Consider the following 25,035-nt stretch of genomic DNA (forward strand, 5'->3'; position numbering starts at 1 on the left):
GTGTGTGGTGTGTGTGTGAGAGAGAGAGAGAGAGAGAGAGAGAGAGAGAGAGAGCTGTTTCCTTTACAAATGTAAATTTTTTGACAAAAGCGTAACTTCTACTTTATATTTTAGTTGCTCCTGTATCTTCAGTTTCTCAAAATAATCTTTATGCCCAAGAGGGCTTATTTTGGGGTGGCATATTCTCCTCCCCTCCAGGCTTTTCCCTCCCACGGCCCCTTGCACTGAGCATCTTTCTACAAAATAAACTGTGGTTTTGTAAGACTCAGTGTATCTTAAGGGAAAGAAGAATAATTCCCCTGGCTCAAAATTCCTGGGAGAGTTTAACTCCAGCTTGACCTGCTCCACCAGGGTATTCTTTCCCCTCTCTCAGAGGTGGTTGGACCACAGTGCCTCTCTGGGCAAAATAAAAAAGCAGATTAAAGAATTACAACCTTCAAAAAAAAAAAAAACAACGAATAAAGAAAAGTCCAAGAACAACAGGAAACTGAACAGGAAGTTCCCATAGAAGATGAAAATATTTGAGAGTCATGCTGAGAGCAGAGCCTGAGGGCAGAGGGGGTTTTGGGGATACACAGCAGTGGCTGCTGCTGGTCCTTACCCCAATCTCCGCTGCTCCCCCTCCTTTTGCCGATGCCCTGGACCTGCTGGCAGGATCCTGCCTCTCCCAGAACTCGGGGACACCCATGCTTAGACAGACATATCCACACACGGCAACTTTACATACATCTGCCCGTGTACACACATGCTAATCCATGTGCATGCTGAATTATTTATTGCACGCCTATGCGGAAGAGGCATGCTGACACGGTGCACAAAATTATAAAGTGAAAATTGGACTCTAGTTTCTTTCTCGCACTTGCAGATTTTGACCACCTCTCTCCCAGAACCCCGGCCTCTGATGGTGTTTGGCTGTTGGGAGGCTTTTCAGGGCTCATCTCCCACCCTCCATCCCCACTGGGGCAGCCCTTCTTGGGCAGCATCTTAGCTCTGGCTTTGTAGATTTGTTTGTTGTTCTCAAGATGTTCCATCTCAGATCACTTCTTATACGACTAAAATTTTTGAGGGCCTCAAAGAGGCTTTTCTATGTGGGTTAATCGATGAAAGTATTTTCTATTTCTACAAATCTCTTTAACATGTAGCTTAAAGGACAGCTAGAGTTGCTTACATTATTATATTTGCTTCTGCATTGAATTTCTTACTTGGGGTGTTCATGAAGAAAATCTAGTATCACGGAGATAATGTGGTTGGAAAGGGGAACCTCCCAGGTCCCCTTTATTAGATAGCCTCTGACTTGTCTCTGCGATTCCCAGCCTCCTGATCTATATCTGTGTCATCCCCTCCCCAGTGTGGAGGCTGGGCTTGCTGATTCATTTCTAAGGAATAAGCATCACAAAAGTAATGGGAAGGTACTTTGAAGATTAAGTTACAAGATTGGCTTCAGTCTTGAGGTTTCCTCTCTTGTTCTAGAGAAGTTGGCCGCCATGTTGTAAGTTGTACTATGGCGAAGCCCATCTTGCAAGGAACTGAGGGAGGCCCCCGGTTCCCAAAAGCCAGTGAGATATGAAGACCTCAGTAGCTAACTGAAACCCCCAATCATCAGGCAGATAGCTGCGAAGCAGATCCGCCCCTCGTTGACCCTTTAGATGAGACGAAAGCCCTTGTTGCTACTTCAGTTGTAGCACATAAGACACCTTGAGAAGCATTCAGTTAAGCTGATTTACTGTGAGATACTATAAAGTGATGAACAGCTGCTGTTTTAAACTGTTAAGTTTTGGGGTAATTTATGGCACAGCAATAGATAACAAATGTACATCATAAAAAAAAAAAACCAAAACATTCTGCAGACCCTCAAGAGTCCTCAGGACTCACTTGAAAAGCTGCTACTTGAGTCTTGCCTGCCTTCAGCAGCCCTGTAGGGTTTCCCAGGAGTAGCTGCCTCTTCTTTCACTGTCCTGCTCTCAGCTGAAGTGGGGAAGAGACTGGCTAACTAAGTTGCCCCATGCAGGTGACCAGGGGCAGGCACTGTGCGGGTGAGGTGCCAGGCAATGGCTATGGCAGTAGCGACTCCTCTCTGACAGTGGACTCCCGGGCAGTGTGGATTAAAGCTGGATGAACTTCCCAAGTCAGTGGGGGAGAGGGCTGTCTTCTGGGCAGTGCTGCTCTCTCCAGTCAATCGACACTCTATCCACCCCATCCCAGGGCTCGCTGGGGGAATTAAACCATAATCCGGCAGTTCCAGGGCTGGACTCTGGGGATGGGAAGGGGTTCCTTAATCACAACTCATCCTAGCTCTTCTATCTTTTGGGTCCACATAGAGAAAGCCAGAATCTGTCTTTGTCTTCTGGTCAGTGAAAAGTTCTCTCTCTAAATCATCACATGTTCACACAGCACTGCCCCTCTGCTTCCAAAGTTCCTGAACTGGTGGTGTCACAGCTTTTTACAGGTGGTAAAGTTGAAGCAGGAACAGTGTCTGGTCAGGGCTCTACCATCTACGGTGGAACCAGGAAACCAGGGTTCAAAGGGAAGAGGGGTTCCTTGAATCCTCACCTGCCACACTCAGATGAAAGTACCTGGTCTCTCCCCTTCTCCCACTCCTGAGCAGGTGCTGAGTCCTCAAGCACCACACTGGGCTCCCCCAGGGGGCATGCAGTCCTGAAGATAGGTTGAGGGGATGCGAGGAACCCAGGGTGATCCCGTAAGTTTGTTGGGGTTTGAGACAGAACTCCTGCTCCACTCCCGACCCCCAGTCTGATTAGAATTTCTTGTGTGGGACCTACCTCTTCTCCAGGCTGCGGAATCTCGTGTGCCATAGTTTTCTCAGAAACAGCTTTTCTATTTTCACTGCAAGCTTTTTTTTTTTTTTTCTTTTGCAAAACTAATTGGCCGTAAGGCAATTTTGTCGTAAAAGAGAAAAGAACAAAAAGTGAAAGAAGGCCATTTAAAAGGATATAATAAAAATTTCCAACCATGTTACTAATCAGTCATAGAAGACATAACTAATCGGCCAACATGAACATAATGAGACATGGAAAATTAATAACATATTTTAAAATAGTTTCCTTATGTGTATAGATCTGTGGCATTATTTCACAGAGGTTTGTTCTTTTGCGACAATTTGCCTTACAGCCCACGAGTTATTTGATCAAACTGCCTTCAGCTGTAGGCCTGCAAGGGTGGAGCTGAGCTCATGGCACTGGCCACACAGGATAAGCCCATTAAATGGTTGTGGCTGAAGGAAGCTCGTGAGCTGTCAGGCCTGTCTGTGGTCAGGCTTAGGCAGCTTAGCTGTAGTCAGTATTAAAAGTGAGTTTCTAAGGAGGTCCGAGGGTAGAGGGTCACTTTGTAGTCAGGCTGGGGAAGCCACCTGTAAGGGGAGAAGCAGTCAGGCTTTGCTGGGGGTCACCCAGTCTCTGCTAGGTGCAGAGGTCAGTCTGGCTGAGTGAGAGGCAGCCTTTGGCGGGGGTGAGTTACATCTGGCATCTCCAGCACTCTTCCCTCGTCCCAAAGGTCCAATTTCCAGAGTAGACAATGAAGACGTTAGCGCTGCCCGATTTTTGAGAGGGCTCATGAGTGGTCCCGAAGGTTATACCCACCAGACTGGGGGTCAGTGTGGCCTTGCAGCTCCAGGACTATCCTCAGCAGCTGGCCTGGGACACAGACCCTGTGAAGGATACAGAGACTAAAAAGACTTCAGACCCTGGGAGGCATTTCCTGTTTTCCAGTGAACTGAAAACTCAGCTTCCTGCTTAGAATAGTCCAGAGGGATAGTTTCTTTTTTTGATAGTGGGAGGGGTGTCTAGGGGTGGAGGACCCGCTCTCAGGCCCTGCTAGGAGGTGGCAGGGGAGAATGGTGGGAAAGTAGAGAGAACCCCAGATGCCTCTGCCCTGTTTCCTGGCTGTGCCTTTAGTACTCCCATTTCCAGTTTCTAACAAGGTCAAAGTCAGACAATTCCATCACACAATTGTGGGGGTGGGTGGGGGGTGGGGGCAAGAGAGAGGGAAAAAGCAAAAAGTGTGCAGGATCTGTTTCGGGCTGGTGACCAGGAGCACAGTGGGAAAAGCTGGGTCTTTGGGGCCAAGTAGATACAGATTCAAATCCCAGGCTTGAGTCTTAGAATTATTGGGGGCTGCTGTGTGCCCTCAGGGATCTCATTTCTCAAACAGGGGGCCCAGATCTCACCTCCCAGCTGGAGCAGTGTCAGACCTGTTTGTGGCTGGCCAGCTGAAGGCCAGGCACTTCCCACTGAGCAAGCACAGGGGTCCCTGGGCCTGGGGGTAGAGACTCTCCTGTTCCAAGGCAGCCTTATCAGCTCCATTTCTGCAGAAGTTACACTCCTGGCAGGGTAGTGGACTCCTTGGGTCTTTCTCCCTCCAGCCCTCTAGCCTCCAGCTTCTGACTCCATCAATTCTTGGCTCCTTTTTTTTTTAAGTTTTATCTATGCATACAAAACTGGGGTTTTTGAGGTGCAGGGGTGGTGAAAAGATTCACGAGAGACAGAGTGGGGAGCAGAATAGGCTGACTGATGAAGTACACTGCTGGGGGAGCAGCGGGCAGGAGAGGTCTGCTGCTCCATGCGGGTCACCTCCCAGGGTGGGGATAGAACTCATGCAGAAGTGGCTTTTGCTTCTCAGGGCTGTGCTTTAACCCGCTGCGCCACCAGGGAGGGACGTCTTGGTTCTTTTTCTTTGCCTAACTGGATGGTGCTTTGGTGATTTGGAGGATAGACATGGCCCCATCCAAGCAGAATACACGTTGCATTTATCCTTGCCAATCTATACCCTATTCTTCCCCTCTGTGCCAGAGTTCACTCAGGAGCCTCTTCTGTCTCCCCAACATCCACACAAGATGCACATTGCACAGCCCCATGGTCAACTAGGGTGGGGACAGATGGAGTGGAAAGAAGGGCCATTCAGCATGGACCCCATTTTTTAAGGAGGATATTGGCCAGGACAATCCTACCTCAAGGAGGGGCTGGCTCTGGAGGAGGAGCTGGTCTTGGCTAAGAGGAGGGCCAAAGGGGGAGTGGGAAGGTCCTTTCAACCCAAACCTCGCCCTGATTTCCCAGCTGTCTTGTGTCCTCACTTTAGGTTCTCAGAACACGGACTGCGAGCATGGGCCTCAGGAGCACGTTGCAATAGAACAACTGCAGTCACTGGAGGCTTAGGGTGCCTGGACTCCCTCCCCTGGGGCAGTGCACCTGCTGACCCTGGCTCCTCCTCCCTCCTGTCTCCCTTTTCTCCCCCATTTTAGGAGTCTCTCATTCCCTCTCCTGGTCTCCCATACTTCTTTGTCAGGACAAGTATGTGGAAGTGAGGTCCACTTAGTCTATCTGGCAATGATGTGAGAATTTCCAGATGCCTCAACATAGATATGTTGGGTGGAGGCAGAGCCGAGCTCTGCTGCCCTGGATTTCCATATTCCTGGGAGGAAGCGCCTTGGAAAACTGAGCTGTGCAGGATGGAGGAAGCTCCAGCGAGGGGAGGTAGGGGGTGGGGAGGCCTGGCAGTCACTGCATAATCACATTGTTCTGCTCCAGGAAAAACCACCACCCTGACCACCTGCAACCGGATCACAGTCCCCAAGGAGCGTCTACATGATGGGGCCTCCCTAGCAGGAAAATGAAGCAGACTGACCTCTCTGTAGCCCCTGTCCCGCCCAGAAGGACCTACCCAGTTCTCACACCGCCTCCTGCCAGTGGGCTCTTTGGGATGCTGCTGGGAGCTGCGAGGGAACATTCACTGGTTTGGCCACGAAGCTCTTAGTTACATAGAAAAGTCAGTCAGGCTCTGGGCACTGCGGCCCCTACCTCCCTTGCTGGACATCTTGATCTTGCTTTATTTCTTGTCTCTGGCATCTGCTTTCTTCTTGGTACAATCTTGTACCCAAGCAGAAGGGGCTCCCACCCTGGGCAGTCCACCCCTCCTCCAAAAGCTGCCTTTTCCCAAAAGTCCAGGAGCCAGTGTTCTGCTCTTCTAGATCACCCTCTGGGTGTTCAGGACACGAAAGTCCCTGCACAAACAGCCAAGATCGTTATCTGACCCTACCAGACTGTCCTTGAGTCTGTCTTCTCAGGGTGACCTGGCCCCTAGCATGTATAACGCTGGTCAGGACAGACCTGGCCATGCCTAATGGGTGGTTCTAAAGGTGTGAGGCAAAACCTGAAGTGGGGGTGCCAGAAGGGGGCCACAGGCTGGCCTGGCTCTCTCCGGAGAGCTGTGTTCCAGGAAGAAATGCTCAGAAATTGGGGTATTCTAAATCCAGACCTGGCTTTCCAAGTTGTTACAAAGGTATCCTTGTCAAGGGGTAGGCCTAAACGTATTACATGAAAAAATATGTAGCCTAAATGTCTGGACTTTTATTTGAACATGGCCTTCAAGTGTCAGTGGTGGCCGAGTCATCTAACATGTTGTATAATTTACCTAATGTTCACATTTACTGCTTGTTGCCTGTCAATACTCCAACCCCACATAGGGCTTTTCGGTATGTTTGCTGGCATCAAGATGAGCCACTGGTTCACAGGAGGAACCTTTGAAAATTTGGAATAAACTGTGGATTAAATGAGTGAATAGAGTAATTCCTTGTCACCTATTTTGTGTGTAAGCACTTTCTGTCCTTTCAGAATCAACCTCACCTGTCCCTGGGTCTGGGAATTTGGGCAAATTTACCTTTTTATCTGTAGACTAAAGAGTACAATGGTCTCAAGAGACTGAACACTAAATAAGCAGTATCATGCCCGAGCCTGGGGAAAACTGGAGTATCTACTTCTTGTGGTTTTTATGAAGTTTGCATAAATTCCTGGTGTGACATGCTCAGCACAGTGCTGGAAACAAAGAAGAGAACAAATGTTGAGTTTAGATGATCAAACCTGAAGAAGAAGCATGTCTGGTGGGACTCAGCATTGGTGTCTGGGAAGAAGCCTTCCCAGAGCCTCTCCAGGCTGCCAACAGGCAGCTGCCTGTTCCAAAGTGCAGCGGCCTGAGAAGGAGCATTTCATTGTCTACTTGGCATTTGGGGTCTGGCTGAGATTGGCCTGATCGCTCCTCTCAGAGCAGCATGGATATAACCCTGTGGAATTACAGTAAGGAAACATCATGGGTGCCCTCTGTTGAAAGGAGGTGGGGGTTTAGGCTCCCTCAGAAATCATCCCACCAGCAGAGATCATAAAAAGAGAGATCATAAACTCTCTTTAGAAGAGTCCCGTGGCCTGAGGCAATCTCATGTTGAGCAAAGATACTGAAGGCCATTGCCACCCTGGATCTCATCCCCCCGCCCTCCATGCTGAGTGGCTACCCAGAAGACTGCCTTTGCTCCTTGCCTACCCACATCCCCCCCATCCTTCAGTGTTCTCACCACTGCCTCTTCCAGGAAGCCTGCCTGGATAATGCAAGCCTAACCCCTCTCTCTGGCATTCCTCAGTATCATCTGCAGGACTTCTTTGGTTCCTCTTGTCTGCTTTTCACTGCTCTTCTGCACTGGGTACGTCTCACTAATTCCTCAAAGGGTCACTTTACTTGAGAAAAATCCTTTCCAAGATGACTTTATGCTAATAATAAAGCCTCCAAGTGTTGATGGGAGACATGTGAGACTAAACATACACAGTAGCCTTCTGAACAAGCACTGTTTATTCAGTCTAGCTGTGAAGGGGGAATCCTGATGAGCACAGCTGATCATCCTTCAGGTGTAGCTGACAACTAATAGACCACAAACGTGTGTCATTGTGCAGGCTAAAATAATTAAAAAAAAAAAGACTCCATCACATGCCTTTTGAGGCCTCTTTTTCACTTTCTGCCTTCTGCAAGTTCTATGTCAACATCTGCCTTGCTGTTCAGTAATTTTAGTGCACAGGGAGCTTCTGGCAGCTGGTCACCCAAGCAGCACTAGACTACACTCAGGTACAAGGACACAAGGCAGAGGCAATCTTCCCCTAGAAGGCTCCTGCAAGAAATGGATCAGACCTGCTGATTCTCAGCTCAGGAGCCTACAGGAAGGACCGCCTTCCTGAAGCAGCCCGGGAGCCACCTCACCACCATCAGGGGCCAGGGGCTTCCCTAGGAGAAACCTGCCACTGCCTGGCTTTCTCCCCTGAACATGGCTGGAGGCAGGGAAGGGGTTCCAGGGCAGAGACACTGATCAGCAATGACTTCTCCTGCAGCTTCACTGAGAGGTTTGAAGCACATCAATGTGGGACGACGTTTTCTCACCTCCAGGACTTCTGGACCATGAGGCAAGGGGGTTCAGATGGATTCTATTTCATCCAGTGACATGCTTGGAAATTTCTTTTAACCTTCCTTGAACGGCTCCTTTTAATTTGTGTCTATCATTCTTTTTTAAATTCCTAAGACATAGAGAAGCTGGCGGGCAGCTTGCCACTCTGGGATGGTCACTTACCTAGAAACAGTTGAGCGAATCAGATACAGCTGAGTGGGATAAACACAACCTTCTTCCTGGGGTGGTGTGGAGGTCATGCTCCCATCCCTGGGAAGTCAGTTGGCACTGCTGAGAGGAGGAACATGTGAGAGGGGAGGATTTTCAGGGTGCTATACCAAGGACATTTGGGGCACTTATGAAGAAGTGAGCTTGTGGATCGATGTGGTGACAAATGAAGCCACCCCTTCCCCTTAGGACAGCAAAGAGCAAAAGTGCAATCGTTCTCATAACTCTTAAGGAACAAGGAGTTTTGACTAATTGAAATTTCCGCTTACTCAACAGTGTATTTTTGACTTACAAACATTCTTGAGAAATCTGCGTTAGAGAAAGAAGAGGAAGAACCATATAGAAGCAGGAGCGATGAATAGAGAAACCTCAGAGCAAAGGAGAAACTCAGAGCAAAGGAGAAATCTGGAGACCCCAGAGGAACATGGGCTGAGTGGCTGAGTGGAGGCACAGGCTAAGGCCAGAGTCCCACAGGCCAGCGTGCAAAGGGCTCCCAGACTGGAAGTTTCTTGGACTTCAAAAATTCGAAACAGCTGGTCAGAGTCTGAGTCCTGCAGAGGCTTGAATGGGCACTGGATCCAGCATGTGCTTCTATGGGAAGACAAAAAACAAGAGATTGTCTGCTTTGCTTGCCAACCTCCCGTCATTCCCAGGTAGAGGGGATGTTTTGCCAAGACAGCCCAGAGCCACCTCCCCTCTCCTCAGCCCCCCTTCATCCCGTTGGGTGACAGTCCTGAAGCACACGGCCCATGCAGGGGTGGGCAAGGACGGCCTGCAAATGTGGCATTTGCACACCATGTGCACAGAAGGCAAGGGGAAGTTAGAAGTGTGTCTGGGCCCGGGGATTTTGGAATTGCTGCTGTACAAAAGGCAAAACCTTTTATGGTCGCCATGCTACCACTCAGAAAGGAGATACAAAATCTCACTGGGACTGAGAAATAAGACTTAACGGTCATTGTATTTATTAGGTTTTGTAACAATACACATTCACATCCTTTTGAATACAGTACATTTGGCACAATAATGTTTACAATGAAATAACACTAATGAATGGCAAGAGATTAAAATTACACCCAGAAAGGAAAAAAAGTACAAATAAAGCATCACAATACAAAAAAAATCCCTAAAATTGAATAGATTTTATATTTAGCCAGAATTATTTTGCACATAATTTAAAAAGAGGTAATTTTTTAGCCTTCTTTTTTTTTGTTTTTAAAGCAAGAATACATTTTTTTTCACCTTTGGAGGAAAAAATTATGTTTCTACTTCACAAAGTCCGTAACAAAAGAACACAGGAAAACAGCTATCCTTCATATATATATCTTTTTTTGGCATTTTTTTGCACTTTTTTTTTTCGTTAAAAAAAAAAAAAGAGTGCTGGAAAGATTTGAAAGAATCAGCAGAAATGTAACAGTGTGTCCGCTTCCAAACTGGTGAAAACTAGAATGAAACAATGAATACTCGAACACACAAGCTTTTTTCCGTAGACACGGGTTTGAATCTGCCTGTCTGAGAACTTGATGAGCTCTAGTGGCAAGCAGGAGGCACCCTGGCAGCAGGTCCTGGTCCTGGAAGGACACAGCCATGGGCAAGGTGACCTGCTGACTGACTGTCTGGAGCTGCTAGGTGGAATGTATTATTATTTGACTCCCCAGCATAAAAAGTGTCAGTTGTCTGTAGAAAGGGCCCAAGCCCTGCTGACATGGGAACACCAACCAAGCTCTTGGGCATGATCATTAGGCATTGCAATTAGGGTTTGCTTGGCTGCTTGAAGTTCATGGTGAAGGAAGCAGAAGGAATAACAGAGAGCAGTAGTGATACATGGGTTTGATGGGCAGTATTGTCATGTCGTCCTAAAAAATGAGATGATACCACCATGAAGATGTTTCTGTGCTTGTACTCAACTCCAGAAGATAAGTCTCTCCCCAGTACAGTCAAGTTACCAAAGATAAATTAAATTAATCCACTGTTCTTCATCACTTCACTGGTATGCCAAACACAAATTGATAGAGCATAATGGTTGAAATTATCATAAGAACAGATAATAATTACACCTGAGTTTTTAAAAAATAAAAACAAAAGAGAACCAAATGCCATCATTAGCCACAGAGGCTATGACCAGCCAGATGCCCATATGGACACCCGCTCTCCCGGGCCTCCAGCTAGTCACTGTCGAAGCTTTGAAACCATCAAAAATATTCCTTTCTCTTCTCCATCTCTATCAGAGCATAATAGAGCACAGGAGAACGATAGGTGAGATTTAATATAGCTTAATATATGTTTACATCTTTTACAATAAACCAAAATGAAATTAACATTACAAAGGATCCTTCCCCCCACCCCCAAAATAAAAGAAACCAAGAAAGAAAATAACACACTTTATCTCTCGGTAACTTGAACCAATACACTTACAGAGTATTGCACCTGGACATTATTATAATTATTCTTTCATAGACTAAAGTTTTATAATATGCCTGAACATGCAGCAGTTGATACCTCTAAAGTCAATGAATTAATTCCACAGGCCTTGCAGCAAACACTATATACAAAAATCTCAAATGTACAAAAGGCAAAAAGCTTCTTTAGTGCCACTTTGCCACTCACAAGTATATATATTTAGGGGCAGCTGGGAAATCCACGTGCAACAGTTGGAATGGATTCCATTCCCTGCTAAATCAGTTCAGTTAAAATAGATAATCAAATGACCTCCAGGAAACATACACACAAAGCCACAGAGAACCCTTGGAAATCAAAGAATGCAACACTGTTAGCGTATCTGCAGGAGGTAACGTCACACCCATTAAGTAGTGTCCATAGGAGTTGCCATTGCATGTCACACAGAAACCAAAGTCCCACGGCTTCTTGCCCTACTGTTTTCAGTTTTCAAGCAAGCTGCTCTTCGGTCTCTTGGTGTCCTCTGGAAAACCCAGGTCTTATCCTCATTCTGCTCATTCCGAAAACAGACAATTCACCTTTAACTTTACATGTTTAATGTTTAAAAACCACAACACAGTAGTACTATCATTTTGTAGAAGTGCGCAAAAAGAACACACTGTTGCATAAAATAAATAATGCGAGTTTATGCTGGGAACTTAGGATGAAACTGGAAAGAGAATTTGAGAGCCAAATTTGGCTGGAACCCCAGGGTCTTAGCCATCACGGCAGTGGCCTTTGTGTTCAGGTGGAACCAAGATAATGAGGCGGTGACTTGTTTCACTCCTCTTGCTTCAAACAAGCCCGTGTGCCATGAGAGCATCACACCGCAGCTGTGGACAACCGGTTTTCATTGTATATTAGCCCTTTAATATCTACCTGCGGTTAATATTGAATTTTATATCTTTTGGCCAATTAGAAAGCAAATTTGAAAATATATATATTTTTAAAATGTTAGCAGAGTTCAAAATCAAATTTCTTTTTCTACAAGGAGCGATCTCTTCCACGAGATGCATGCTTACACGACTTCGGCATGCCCGACAGCTAAGACCAAAGCAAGCAAGAATTAGCTGTTCCAGAGCAAACCAGAACAGTGGCCACCCGTGCACCTCTCAGTTCCTCTCCTTCACAGGCAGGACTCCAGAGTGCCCACCCCATGCCGAGGAAGCACCAGTCTCTTCTCTTGGACAGAAAGGCAGAGGGTGGCAGGTGACGGTGGGGGTAGAGGGGTGTCAGGAGGTGATACATGACAGCGGCTGGGACTCTCTGTCCAATAGTAGAGGCGGAGTCATCTTGTTTACTTTTTTCTCTCTTCACAGTGAAAGAACTGAAGTTGCTTCACTGCCAGGCACCTCCAGGAGAGGAACGTGGCTCACCAACAGACCAAGCACGGCAGTGTGTCCTGCGAACTGCTAACCCCACGTGATTCTGCATCATTCGTGAGACAAGAACAAAGAGTGCCTTCTGGTTCACCGGGTAGAGGGAAGGAGGGACTGGCCAGAGGTCAGGGAATGCAATAAATAGAGTGTGGAAGGGGACTGGGGCTGGGGAGGAGAAGTAGTTCAAGACCTTGTGAGCCTCTGGAAATCGGAATCTCGGCACCCCTTCTTGCAGCACCACCAAACTCCACCTGGAGCAGCTTCTCAGGGCATCAGGTCTTCACCAAAGTAAGAGAAACCTTTGAATTCCTCCTGGTTGATCTGCTTCACAATCGCTTCATCCACGAGCGTGAGAACTGGCTCTTCCCGGGTAAAGTCTTGGTCAAAGTTATTGACGTCTCTTTTCGTTTTCTGTGGGGAGAAAAGGGCAAACACTGACTCAAACCTGGCCTTTTCCCCAGGGCCCCCCACAGGGAGTGGGCATCGTGCTGACCAGCCTCTCACCAAAGCAGGCCTCTAGCTACTACTGAGAGCAGACACAGAGCTTATCTGATGAGCTAACGATGGATGGCCCCAGGACCAGCAGGTGACACCAGACTTGGAGAGGAAGAATGGTCCAGGTGAGAAGGAAGAAGAGGTGAGGGGTATGATGGAAAAGCAGGGAAGTGGGATATCCACAGGTTGTGTGTGGGTGTGTGTGTATGTGTGTGTGCTTGGGATAGTTGGATGAAAACTCCATCTCACACACCCCTCTTCCAGCATCTGCCCGAACCTCTCTGGCTACATCAAAACTTTCCTCTCTGTGACCCAGGGAACAGGATCAACTCCCCCCTCCCACAGAGACTCCAGTGGCCTCTCTCCTTTCTAGATATATACACCCCTATAACCTAGCTGTGCTGTCCTATGACACCTTCCCTATAGGTAGGCGGGTGGGCTGGGGTGGGACCATCTTCTAGGAAGACTGCCTTGATAACCCCTGCTTTCCCCATGGACCCTATTTTGTGTGCCCACATTATTTCTACTATCACACTCAACATACTGACTTGCAATCGACTGTGCTTTCCTGTAGACAGCCAGCTTCTTAAAGTCAGGGGCATTGTCTTGTTTGACCTTGGGTTCCCAGCGTTTTGCCCTCTGTGACAAGAATCTGCTAAATGAAGGGACAGCACAGACGCTCCAGCTCAGAAGGACCTAGTTAGAGGTTCAAGCTTCCCATGAGGCCTTATTTTCTGTGGGGATTAAAGGGCAGCAATCAAATAAATCTTGTGTTTTTGAGAAATCAGGAAGTATAAATGATGCCCTTGCCTTTTGGTGCTTACTGTTGAATTGGAAGCCTGTGTTCTTTCTAGAACACACTACAATGGTTAGAAAAACGGCCGTGGAGAAATCAGGGCTTGGCTGAAACTTGAAGAATGAGTTGGAATTGGGAGAGAGTGCCTTGGCAGGAAGGTAGATGGGACAAAGGTGGGGGACAGGAACACAAAAGATGTATACACAGGACAATGAGCTTGCCAAGCTGCCCGGGAGATGGTGAGAAGTCAGGATGGAGTCTGACTGCAGAGACCATCAGCCCCAGGTCATCTCTCCCCCAGGTACACAATAGCACCGTGCTGAGGAAACTGAAAGAGCCTGACAATACTTTTTCAGACTTTGATTAATTGGTGTAAACCTGGAATTAGTGACCTGGATGATGGAATAAATCTTGTGGATTATTTGTAGAAGAAATTACATTAATGCACCTTATGTTCAATAGAAACCAGTAACCAATATGGAGTTAGTAAGCTAGTTAAGTCTGTGAAAAAAAGTGGTTTGAAGACAGAGTCATACTGTTTATACTGCTTTTGAAGATCTGCCATTTAAACTGGCAAACAAAGACACTGAGGCATCAAGTCAGGAAACCTGGTTTGCTTTACCTAGGCCAGTCTTCCTCAAGCCTTTCCTCGTTTTTCCCTTCCTTCCTTTTCCTTCCTTCTTCCCTGTCTGCCTGCTGCCTGGCTTTGTTTGTTTCCTATTTCTTTCTCTCCCCCACACCTTCTTTCTTTCCTTTTTCAGGATAGCTCAATAACCTATGCTGAGAGCACAGTTCTACAGAACCTGGTTTGGGAAGTGCCTTCACATTCCTGTGCTTATTTGACCCTTGGCAGTGCAGGCATTATTATCTGGACTTCACAGAATAGGCAACATGTGGCTCAAAGAGGTCCAGTGACATGCTCAGAGTCACCCAGCTGGTTGAGAGCAGAGCAGACAGCTCCAGGCCTCAGCATGATGCCTCTCCTGGTGCTGAATGTCTGGAAATCCCAACATTAGAGAAGAAGGAAATACAACAAAGGTCAAGTTCAACCAGCAGACATTTAGGTCAAGCTGCTAGCTAACACAAAGCCAGAAATGGTTGCCAGTTGGCAGGCAGGGTGAGCGAGGGCCGTGGTGTGGGAGACAGTGGGTGACATGGACTGGTGAGCTCGGCAGGGAATCTGCTCAAATGGCATGAGATGGAGATCAGAATCAGTCAGGCAGCATGAAGTAGAGGTGAGCTAATCTTCCCAGCCTTTCAGCACCTAGCAGTGCTGCTTGCTTGGCACCTTCTCTCTGGGCTGGTGCCATGTCTTCCAGCAGGCATTAGAGACCTAGGCCTTGGAAGGAGAACAGAAGGGAGACACAGAAAGCCCAGGGGATGGGAACAGGGCCTGCTCCTGAGAGACCTGCATTGGCCCTTGAGATGAGAAAGCCAAGGAGTGGTTACTCGTCTTGGTGACCCCAGCAAGAAGGCTATCTGTTCTCCATCTCCAGTATCTACAGAGCAAGAGGAAAAGGGGAGCCCCCATGGAGAGGGACTTCAGAGAGGAACAACAAAGCCCATCCCCATGGTGACGCATATCAGACAGGGGAGTGCAGGCACCTGGGGAAAGGGTGTGGTGTCGCTTCTTCTGAAGATCTCTATCAAAGGAGGGACAGGTTGACTTTGATGGGGGAGGGGCTTCAGGGTATGGGCCTGGTTTACTGGGGAAAGGATTATGGAATGAGAGTGGGGTGGGGAGGAGGCATCCTCCATGAGGGAAGGAGGTGGGAAGGGACCAGGCTGTGGGCACCAGGGGGAGTTGGGTGAAGAGAGCAAAGGAACGGAGCAGGAGAGAGAGTCAGCTGGTGAAATCAGCAACGATGGGGCCTGTCCATCACCTGCACTGTCAGGGACTGGTTCACCTCTCCCGGCTACTATTCACTAGGACTACAGAGGGGGAGATGTGTACAGAGAGCCTCAGTTAATCTGTAAACTCTCTGGCACTACTCTCCCTTACTTGTTTGTGCTTCACATTTTAGTCATTTAGTGTCCATTAGTCATGGAAACTTGTTCCATTTCCTTAGGTCAACTGAGAATATTGACGGAGCTGGATTCCATAGGATTTCTAAATTTCACAACTCATTGTGTACCAGGGAACTAGGCTCAGTCAACACAGTGAGGGACGTCATTCCCAGATGACCTCTAGATGACCATAGTGGACTAGCTGAAGATACATCTCATTTAGCTCTCAGCTTTTCAGGTTTTCCAGAATCATCTATGGCATTTGAGTGAGTGTGCCATTCCTTAAGAGTTCTACAGAACATATGTGGCCCACCCATCTCTCCGCAATCTGGCACTGGCCCTATTTTCCTTACATACATTCCAGGTGATTGTCATTTATGATCACCAATTCAAATAACCAACATCCCCACTAAGTATAAATATGACTATTAATTTAAGAGGCATCGGAGGTTTTCTAAGGCAAATATTACTGGGAAACCCCACTCCTTATTATAGCATGGAGACCACATAGCATCTTCAACTCAGAGAGGACAAGGGATTATATCCTTTGTTCACCACTTTTATTCTTTGCAAGACAGCTGTCCCCCTACTAAAGCAGGCACAAGATGACTTCAAGGCTCCGAGGGGCAAATTCAGAGGCTTTATCTGTGTACATGATTCTTCAGTCACCCTCGATTCCCCCCTTAATGTGTAAGCCCAGACTCTTAGCTCACACTGTATAGCTGGAGTAGCCCTCTCACTCTTCGACCTTCTGCCTTCAGAGGATCCTTTCCCTCTGTTTGGCCCAGACGCAAGAGAGGCTGCACAGCATAGGAAGATGGCCCTCTTGTGCCAGCCCTGCCCTTCCTGGCTCTATGGCACTGTGAAAGCAATTTATTTGAGCTGCCCTCTTTCCATCTGTTACATGAGGGTCCTGATAGGTGCCCTAAGGTGGCCTTGACGATGACATGAGATTCAGATATTAGGGCCTCAAGGCAGACCCTAACATATTGGGCACTCTGCCTCCAAGTCTTAGCATATGTGCCACGAGAGCACCATGCACACTTGACTAGTACTCGGCTCAGTCCACGTGACTGTCCATTGAAGCCATGAACTTCTTAGAGGCAGGACCTAAGTCTTAAATTCCTTTGTACACCTCAAAATCCTGAGAAGTGCTGAGCCATGGCCTAGCTGAGCAGCCTGAGCAACTCTTGCAATTGAAATGCTTCTAATGGAGCCTCAATGGTCTGGGGATAAAGTCCTGGTGGTGGCACCCACCCACTTCCAGGACCCTTCAGGTTCTCACTTCTGCCTCTTGCCCAACTCCCTAGCATCTTCCTGCTATGAAGTCTTTGCCTGGCTAGTCCTCTGCCTCGGACATCCTCTCCTCTCCTTGCTCCAGGTCCTTGTTGCTGAGCTAATTTCTCCTCATGTTTCCCACCTCAGCCGAGATCCTTTTCCTTCAGGAAGACTTTCTGGTCCCTGCGGGTGCCTTCTGGGCACACACCCTCTCTCCTCTTACCACAGTACATACCATACTGGGTGTGTCTTCCCCCATCAACTAACCCGTGAACTCCTTGGGCGTGAAGTCTGGGTGGAATTCTTCCTCTCTCTCCACTCCCAGGTACATAGGGAGTGCTCCTTAAAAACTTGTGTACCCTTCTTGCTGCTAGTTTGCCTAGAACCAGTAAAGCAGTCTGGGTTCAGGGCCAGGACCCGTGGAACTGTTCTGTCAGAGGGGCTTTTCATTTGGGGTTGTAGATGTGAGTGGGGGAGAAGGCTGAGATTGGACTCATAAAGGGCCTGGAGTGGGCAGCCCAGACAATCACAGCCCTATGGGGTCCTGAGAAACAGAGCCTCATCTCTAATGGGGTTTCCTCTTCTGACAATGGCCAATTTGGTCACTTGTTTTCCCTCACCAGTGGTACAAGGGTAGAAACAAGTGTAACCAAGGTTTGGGAAAATTCCATCCAGCCAAGGGCTTGCTGGTAATGTAGCGTCTTGGTGGGCATGTCCCTCACCTCTGTGGTGGTATTAGGGGAAAACAGCATTCCTATTCCCTTTGTCATCCCTTTAGAAATAAAGTCTTGCATTTGAGAAATCTGGGCTGACTTCCGGGGAAGGGCACATTTCTGGTGTCTGCAGTAGGGGAGGGGGGGAGAGCCTATGGAGGCAATTACAGGTCATTCCAGATCCTTCTGAGGAGTTGCTTCTGAGCCTGTGTTGTAAATCACCCGGAGGCTCAGTCTCGGTGGTGGTGTGGAGGTGGGCAAGCCGCTGGAATGCTGGCTTCCGGCCTGGCTGGTATGACCCTCTCGCTGCCCTCACTGTACCGAAGCTTTCAGAGGAGCCAATGATTTCTGCTCTGTCTTCACCTGATTACTAGATCGACCAGATGACTTTTTTCTAAAGCGAGGAAAGTCCCTGATCTTAGAGATTGGGCCGTGGGGCTGAGGTTCATGTGGCCATCTCGCTGCTCCCTGTACACTTTGTCCAGCACAGCTGCCAACTGATCACTTTCTATCTTGCCATCCTACCAATTCTTTCTTTAAAAAAACCCATCTCCTTCTAGTGCCCAGAGCTAAACACTTAATTCCTGACTATGTAGTCTGAGCAATGGCCAGAGGAGTGGCTTGACCTGGTGGGGTCTCTCAAACCAATGTCTAAACAGTCTCAATGCTTTCTCTATTCCGAAAACATAGCTAAAAAATGTGATGAAACACTGATGCTTTTAATTTGATAAATAAGATTTGACTTCGTCATGGATAAAATTGTGTCTCAAAAGACTTAACCTCCTGTGCTTCTGAATGTGACTTTAACTGGATATAAGATCTTTGCAGATGCAATCAAATTAAGAGCCGATCATAGGGGCAGCCTAACCCCAAATGACGTGCTTAGAGGAAGGGGAAATTTGGACAGAGACAGACGTGCATACAGGGAGACACTGTGTGAAGGCAGGTGCTGCCACGGCCCAGGAAGGTCTGGGGCCACCGGAAGCCTGAAGTGAGGAAGGATTCCTCCCTTGCAGGTCTCCAGACCAAAGACTACCAGCCTTCAGCTCTGTGAGTCAATGCATTTCTGTTGTTCTATGAGTCTCAGTTTGTGGTACTTTGAAATGCAGCTCTAGGAAATGAATGCACACCCCGATCTTGCATTTTTGAAGTTGATTTTTTTAAACCAAATGTAACCCATTACACTTGATTTTTCTTATTTTGATATACATCTCTAGTCTGTCAAGATTATCATCATCATGATTTTGTTACCTCTCTGAACCTCAGTTTAAATACCAAGAAAGTGGGGATAATTAGATACCTAGCTTGCTGAGAATTATGCTAAGGTATACAAATACTATTTCAACTTTGGATTCCATCTTAGTTGCTCTGTCCTTCAGCTTTTGCCATCCTAAACTTTAATGGAATGACTTCCACTTCTCTATTATCATGTATATAAAAATATTGGTCAGGGTCAGGTCAGCAGTCCTTCGACTGGCCCTCTGCAAAAGGCCCTCTAGCCAGACCAACCAGCACTCTTTGCGGTTTGTATGTTAAGCCCATTGCAAATCAACCTTGGTCACTTTTTTCATCTTGTTCAGACTTCTAGTTGTTTTGCTGGAATAAAGATACACAATGCCTGCATCATTCGCTGGTCTACTGGTCTGGAGATTAAGTTAATTGCCCCTGCCCAAGTGTCCACAAGCTAACTTCTCACAAAAACTCCTAGAAGTTTGCTTCATAACATGCAAGTCAAAGGACCTCAATTCCACATTTTCCCTATTTTTGAAAACTGGGAGGCAATTTGCTCACCTCCTATCACTGCTCCATTTTGTCATCTACACATCACCACATAGCGAGCCAGGGGAGCTGCACCAACCTGAGATATAACTCCCGGGTCCAGAGCAGTGGCTTGCATGCTGGGCTGCACACTGGGATCAGCAGGGAATTTTCAGTAATGGTGACGTCGATCTCACCCCCAGGGATTAAGGGTAACGGCCTGTAGGACCGAGCTGGCCCAGAGTGTGCCTGCTCCCCAAATGAGCTCCACTAAGTGTAACGTACTAACTCACCATGCTTAGTTTCAAATCCCTCTTAGCGGGCTTTGCCTTATTTTTGTATTTGGAAGAGATCTTTTATGGGAAAAGTTGGAATCCAAAGAACAGCCTTGCTTCTGCTCATTGCTCATCCCAGCTCCCAGGAATGGGGACCTCAGGGTACACCCCAGACTCGACTTGTTTACAGCTCCTGTGTGATTCTGATGTGCGATCGGGTTGAGCTCAGGGTAAAGCAACAGGGACTCTCTTCCTTCTTTTTTCTAGTCATTTCAAAGGCCTTTGTGATGTCCAAAGTCTATTTAGTTAGAGGCCTAAGATGTCCCGGATTTAATGTCCTCGCAAGTTCACGTTACAGCTTGCCATTCTTTCTCAGTTTCACGCCTTTCCTTATGTAATATTGGCCTTTATAAAATCAGGGCACCCAACTGGCGAACCACACGGGCTTCTTTAGAGGACCCCACTGAGGGGCGTGCAGCCCAGGGGCAAAGCAGTGCTTGCTCTTCGTGCTGGCTGCCGGCACATCTCCCTGGGTTTCCCAAATTGAAGCCTTGGGAAAATGAGGTGGCCTCTTGGCCATAAGAGTGGGGGCTACTGTCATCCTCCCAGCTGTTGGTTATAAGGATTAAAGAAATAACATTGAAGTGGTGAGAATAGTATGTGGCATAGAGAAAATATAAATTGTTAACACTTCTTCAAAATGTGGCGTTTGGGATGATACTGGGGAGAAATTCTACTTGATCTCAGTTCACATAATAATCACTGTTTCTCCTGGACAAGAGGTGTGATTTCATCTCCTGCATGCTAACTCTAGCCAGCCTCGAGTCAAAAGCTAGGAACCAAATGTGTGAACCACCCCAGAGAACAGGCCTGCTTCCTCCCACCCCACCCCCTGATTTTGCATTTCTAATATGCACTTTATAGACCTCATGGGCCATCTTTAAACTTTCCAGAATAAAGCAACAGAAGAAAAACAAAGTTAAACTTTACTTTTAACACTGTCTCTGTGCCAGCAAATCTCTTTAAGTCAATGAGTGTGGGAACCCAGGCAGGAGAGAGAGGGGTGGAATGGGCATTGCATACCTCACTAGCCAGTTTAACCTCCAGGAATACAGACCCAGGGTTCCCAGATATTTTCATTTCCAAGAAATGTCGCCAACACATTTTCATTTTAGATAGCTAATTTTTCAATGTTGCAACTAGGTCAATTAAAAAAAAAAAAAGGTAGCCCAGCTCCATTGAGGGGCCACACATCCTCTAGTTTGGGACCCCTACATTATTTAGTAACATTGCTTCCACCTGTAAAGGGAGAAGACAGTCAAGACCCATTTGCTTTTAAAGATGAATGATGAGCTCCATGGTATTTATGAGTGGGAAATCAGCTGGCTCCTGGGTGTTCCTGGTCTGCAGGAGAGAGTCACATCCGCCTGCTGACCTCAGTCCTTGGTACACAGACATGAAGGGCCACCCACGCCTCAGGGAGTGGCCTCGGATGCCCCCTCCCCTATCATGGGGGTTGCCACCTCCTGTCTAAACCACCCCTTAGGGGAGACCTACACTTGCGAGGCAGTCTGTATATGTAGACGTATTTTAAATAACAGACCAAATCCCTTCGGCCACCAGGCATTCTGAATAAACAACCACAGCTGAATTCTGTCAAGTCAGTTGTCTGATGGAATTTTACTATTTCCCTTCTCTCTTGCCTTCATTATTATTAGACTACAATATTTTATATATACATATACATATATATATTTACAAATTCCATTTAAAGAGTTACTTTGCCAAAAGAAAACTTGACTTATAGTTATTAGCTAACATCAACCTCTGTCCCCCAGCACACACCCAGCAAATACTTCAATAATCAAAAGAGTTCACCCAGTTACACTTTATCTATGCATGGGGGTGGGAAGGCCTGGACACAGCCCTCAGTGATGCCATCGTGGGGAGGTTTGCTCATCATGAAGTTGTTCCTTGGAACAATGGTTACGATGCTTTTTAAACAAGGTTTCAGGCAAATTCCATAGGTTCATTTGGAAGGCAGGGCCAGTTTAGAAGCCTACAGACGCTGGGAAGGGGAACCGAAGACATAAGTCCCTGAGATCCCCTGCTCCCAGTTCTTATCTGCCCTTGTCCAGCGGGGGCTTTTCAGGGTAATTTTGAAAGAATAGAGGCATTTTTGGGATACCAAACCTACCTTTTCCCATCTCCCCTCCCCATCCTTCCCCTACCTGACCTTGCTCTGCATTGAACTATTTTTTGTACCTGGCCCAGTGGACTGATTTTACAACCTGCTGCCATGCAGACCCTGAAGGAGGGTAGAAAGGCGCCCGCTATGGGTGTCTGACACCGCAAGTGTACTGTGTGGACATCCAGGAGTCAAGAGCCCTGGGAGACACCCCTGAGCAGGCAATGAGTGGGCCCTCTGAGCGCATGTGCAGCAGCAAGACCCGCACGGGGCTGCCTGGGTGGCAGATGGCACCCCGGTGTCCCGCGGGAGGGCTGAGCTGTGTCTACCAACGTGATAGGCCCCCAACGCACAGTCTGTGTCTCTGCTTCTAACATTACCGTACTTTTCCATGCTCTGTTGACATACTGGCTTTTACTCTTCCAGCGATAGTTTTTGGTACCCAAAGACATAATTTGAAACTTTCAAATTTAGTTTTTAAAAAGCCAACCTCGGGCCCTTCCTGGTGGCGCAGCGGGTGAAAGCACAGCACAAAGAAACTTAAGCCACTTCATGCCTGCCTCGGAGGTGACCACATGGCAAGGCAGACCTCTCCTGACCTGCCTGCTGCTCCCCTCAGCAGTGTACTTCGTCGATCTGCCTGTTCCGCACCCCACTCTGTCTCTGGTGAGTCCTCTCACCCTCCACATCTCTGGTCTGTACCCCAGTTCTGTACAAATAAATAAATAAATCTTAAAAAAAAAATACAACCTCTTCCCTTGTTCCTTTAAAAAATTGTTTCACAGCCCAAATGCCCAAAAGTGGATGACTGGATTAAAAAGATGTGGTACATATACACAATGGAATATTACTCAGCCACCAAAAAGGGACACATGTCCTTTGCAGTAACATGCATGGAGCTAGAAGGGATCATGCTTAGTGAAATAAGCCAGAAAGAAAAGGAAAAATACTAGATGGTTTCACTCATAGCAGGAGTATAATGGACCAGGCGAGAAAATAATAATAATGAACAGCTAAATAGCAGAGACATTTTATGGGGGTGGAGCGGGGAATGGGATCAAAAACAGAGTGGGGAGGGAAACGTACTGGACTACAGTGATGGCACACGGGTGATTTGGTGATGGGAAACCCATGGGGGTTACAGCTGAGATTTAAAAAATGCACCAAATGATGTAAAAATAAATTATATATATATATATATATATATATATATATATATGTTTCTATATATATGTATGTTTCAGACAGAGATCAGTTGTGTTGGCCTAGGAGAGGTCACCCACCTTCTCTTACCTTTAAACAATCTCAGGCTTCCTAAGGCAGGACCTTATCACCCCCAGATTCCCGGGCACATAGTGAAATAGAAGTTGGGCCATAAAAAGTGGGAAGAGAATTTAGCCCAGAGGGAAACATTCTCCGGAGAAACAGAATTCAGTGATTCATTCCACAACCATATATCAAATGCCTACTATGTACCTGGAAAGCGTGCTGAGGACGCAGCTGTGAACCAAACAGGAAAGACCTCCCTCCCTTCCCAGACGAGGTGGCCGTTGCTAACCATGCATGTCGGGTGAAGGCCAGGTGGCCATCCTCTCTGCTTTTCTCTCTGCTTGTATACACATTTGAGATTTTCCATAATAAAAAGTCGAAAATGTAATGCCCAAGTCTCAAAAACATGATGAAAAAGCCGGATACAGATACAAATTACATGGCTCCATCTAAATGCAACTCCAGAAAAGACAAATCTCTCAGTGACAGAAAGCAGACCAAGGACTTCCTGAGGCCAAGGGTGCCTGCAAACCGATGCGGAGGAGTGCGCTAGATACCCCTGTGCTGCTGGTGGGAATGCATAGATCCATTTGTTGAAATGCATCAGAATATATAGTTTAAATGGGTGCATTTTATTCTGTGTACTGTTATTACAACAAAGTTGATCTTAAAAGCCCGACAAATCCCTGCGCTCACACAGCAGGTTCACATGGAGTGGCTGGGGCTGGAAGAAATCTTAGGTCATTTAAGTCCCTCTTCTACAGGAAGGAAGCAGATTGACTTGCTCAGCATTTCACGGATACAAACAGCGGGGGTGGACCAGCCCTCAACTTTGTCCAGCGTTATCCTCTTAGCTTTGCCCGTGATATAGGGAAGGGGCCAAATTCTGGAATCCCACGCTTCAGAGCTGTTGGATTTTGAGTCATTCAGCAGCAAAACCACACTCTGGGTATTGGGGACCAATAGCCATTATCTGCTGGACACTTGAGACCCTGGCCATGGGGGTAGGGGCTCCTTTCAGCTTGCCAGGTGACCTGGCTGCCTGTACCCTTTAATGAGCAAGTGCTGGTTTGAGGGCTGCAGGTCTGAGCTCCATGGGGCAGGCTTGAGGCTTTTCTGCTTTTATGTTGCTGCACTTTAATGAGCCTCTGACCACTGCCCCCCACCTCAAGCCTCCCCTGAAGAGGGGCAGGAGGGCCTGGCCTCCCGCAGCCTGATCCTGCCAGGCAAGACGGCCTCCAAGGTCAAAGCAGAGAAGCGGTACCTGGGACCCACAGGCCCCACCTCTGGCCTGTTGGGGAAGACCCTCTTTCTCCTACCCTCTCTTCTCTGTCCTCAAGAAGCAAACTCCAGACTTCTCTCCCAAAGGCACATCCTGGCTTTTGCCCTAGCACCCGGTATTCCTCAAGTAGTTCGAGTCCCAGAGGGGTCTCCTACCATCTTCATTCTGCAAGGCGCTGATGTTAGAGGCTTCAGGGACTTCATCTTCCTTACGTCAGCCTTCTCCAGTGGTCCAGAGAGAGTACACAGCATGGGCTCAGTAACTACCTGTGGCAAGAGCTGATCTGCACCTGCCTTCCCTTGCCCTTCCAGGCCTTTCTAAGTCCTCTCTCGTCCTAACCCTTTCGGGCTTTCTTGGCCAGTTCCAGCTGCTCTAGAGAACGTCCCTGATTTCTCATGGTCGCCCCCATGCAGCAGGCACAGCTCAGGAGGTCCTGTGCTTACAGGTAGGCTGTGTGTGTGTTCTCTCAGGTGCCACAGGGCAGAAGGAGATTCAATTCAACAATTGCTAGATTGGTGAATCCACAAAGGAAAAAACCTAATGGCTATTTGTTACGGCACAAGAGAAAATTTCCCAGCTTATAGAAATGGCTGACCAAGCCCAGCGCTCTAACTCCTCGGGGGGCAGAGGAATGAGAGAGATGTGCAGGCTGCAGGAATGCTCCTCAGTGAAAATTCTCTAATAGGGAGTTTCTTGTGCAGAAGCAAAAATGCCCCATGAGGCTG

The 25,035-nt window shown here is 47.5% G+C and overlaps 1 protein-coding gene across 4 annotated transcripts in view; it reads right to left on the minus strand.

Moving 5' to 3' along the window:
• Window positions 1-9,770: 9,770 nt before the first annotated feature.
• The window catches only part of PRKCE (protein kinase C, epsilon), a 422,632-nt gene continuing 407,367 nt past the window's right edge, over window positions 9,771-25,035 (minus strand). For 2 of the 4 annotated variants that reach the window (XM_012727410.1, XM_004686234.2), the window contains one exon: window positions 9,771-12,660. In XM_012727410.1, coding sequence (XP_012582864.1) covers window positions 12,514-12,660 — 147 coding nt within the window. In that variant the 3' untranslated portion in view covers window positions 9,771-12,513. The remainder of the gene's footprint in view (window positions 12,661-25,035) is intronic. The other 2 variants (XM_012727411.1, XR_001145634.1) reach the window with 2 other exon arrangements.

The sequence above is a fragment of the Condylura cristata genome, unplaced genomic scaffold (assembly GCF_000260355.1).
Source record: "Condylura cristata isolate star-nosed mole 26May11 unplaced genomic scaffold, ConCri1.0 scaffold00020, whole genome shotgun sequence".
Taxonomy (NCBI): domain Eukaryota; kingdom Metazoa; phylum Chordata; class Mammalia; order Eulipotyphla; family Talpidae; genus Condylura; species Condylura cristata.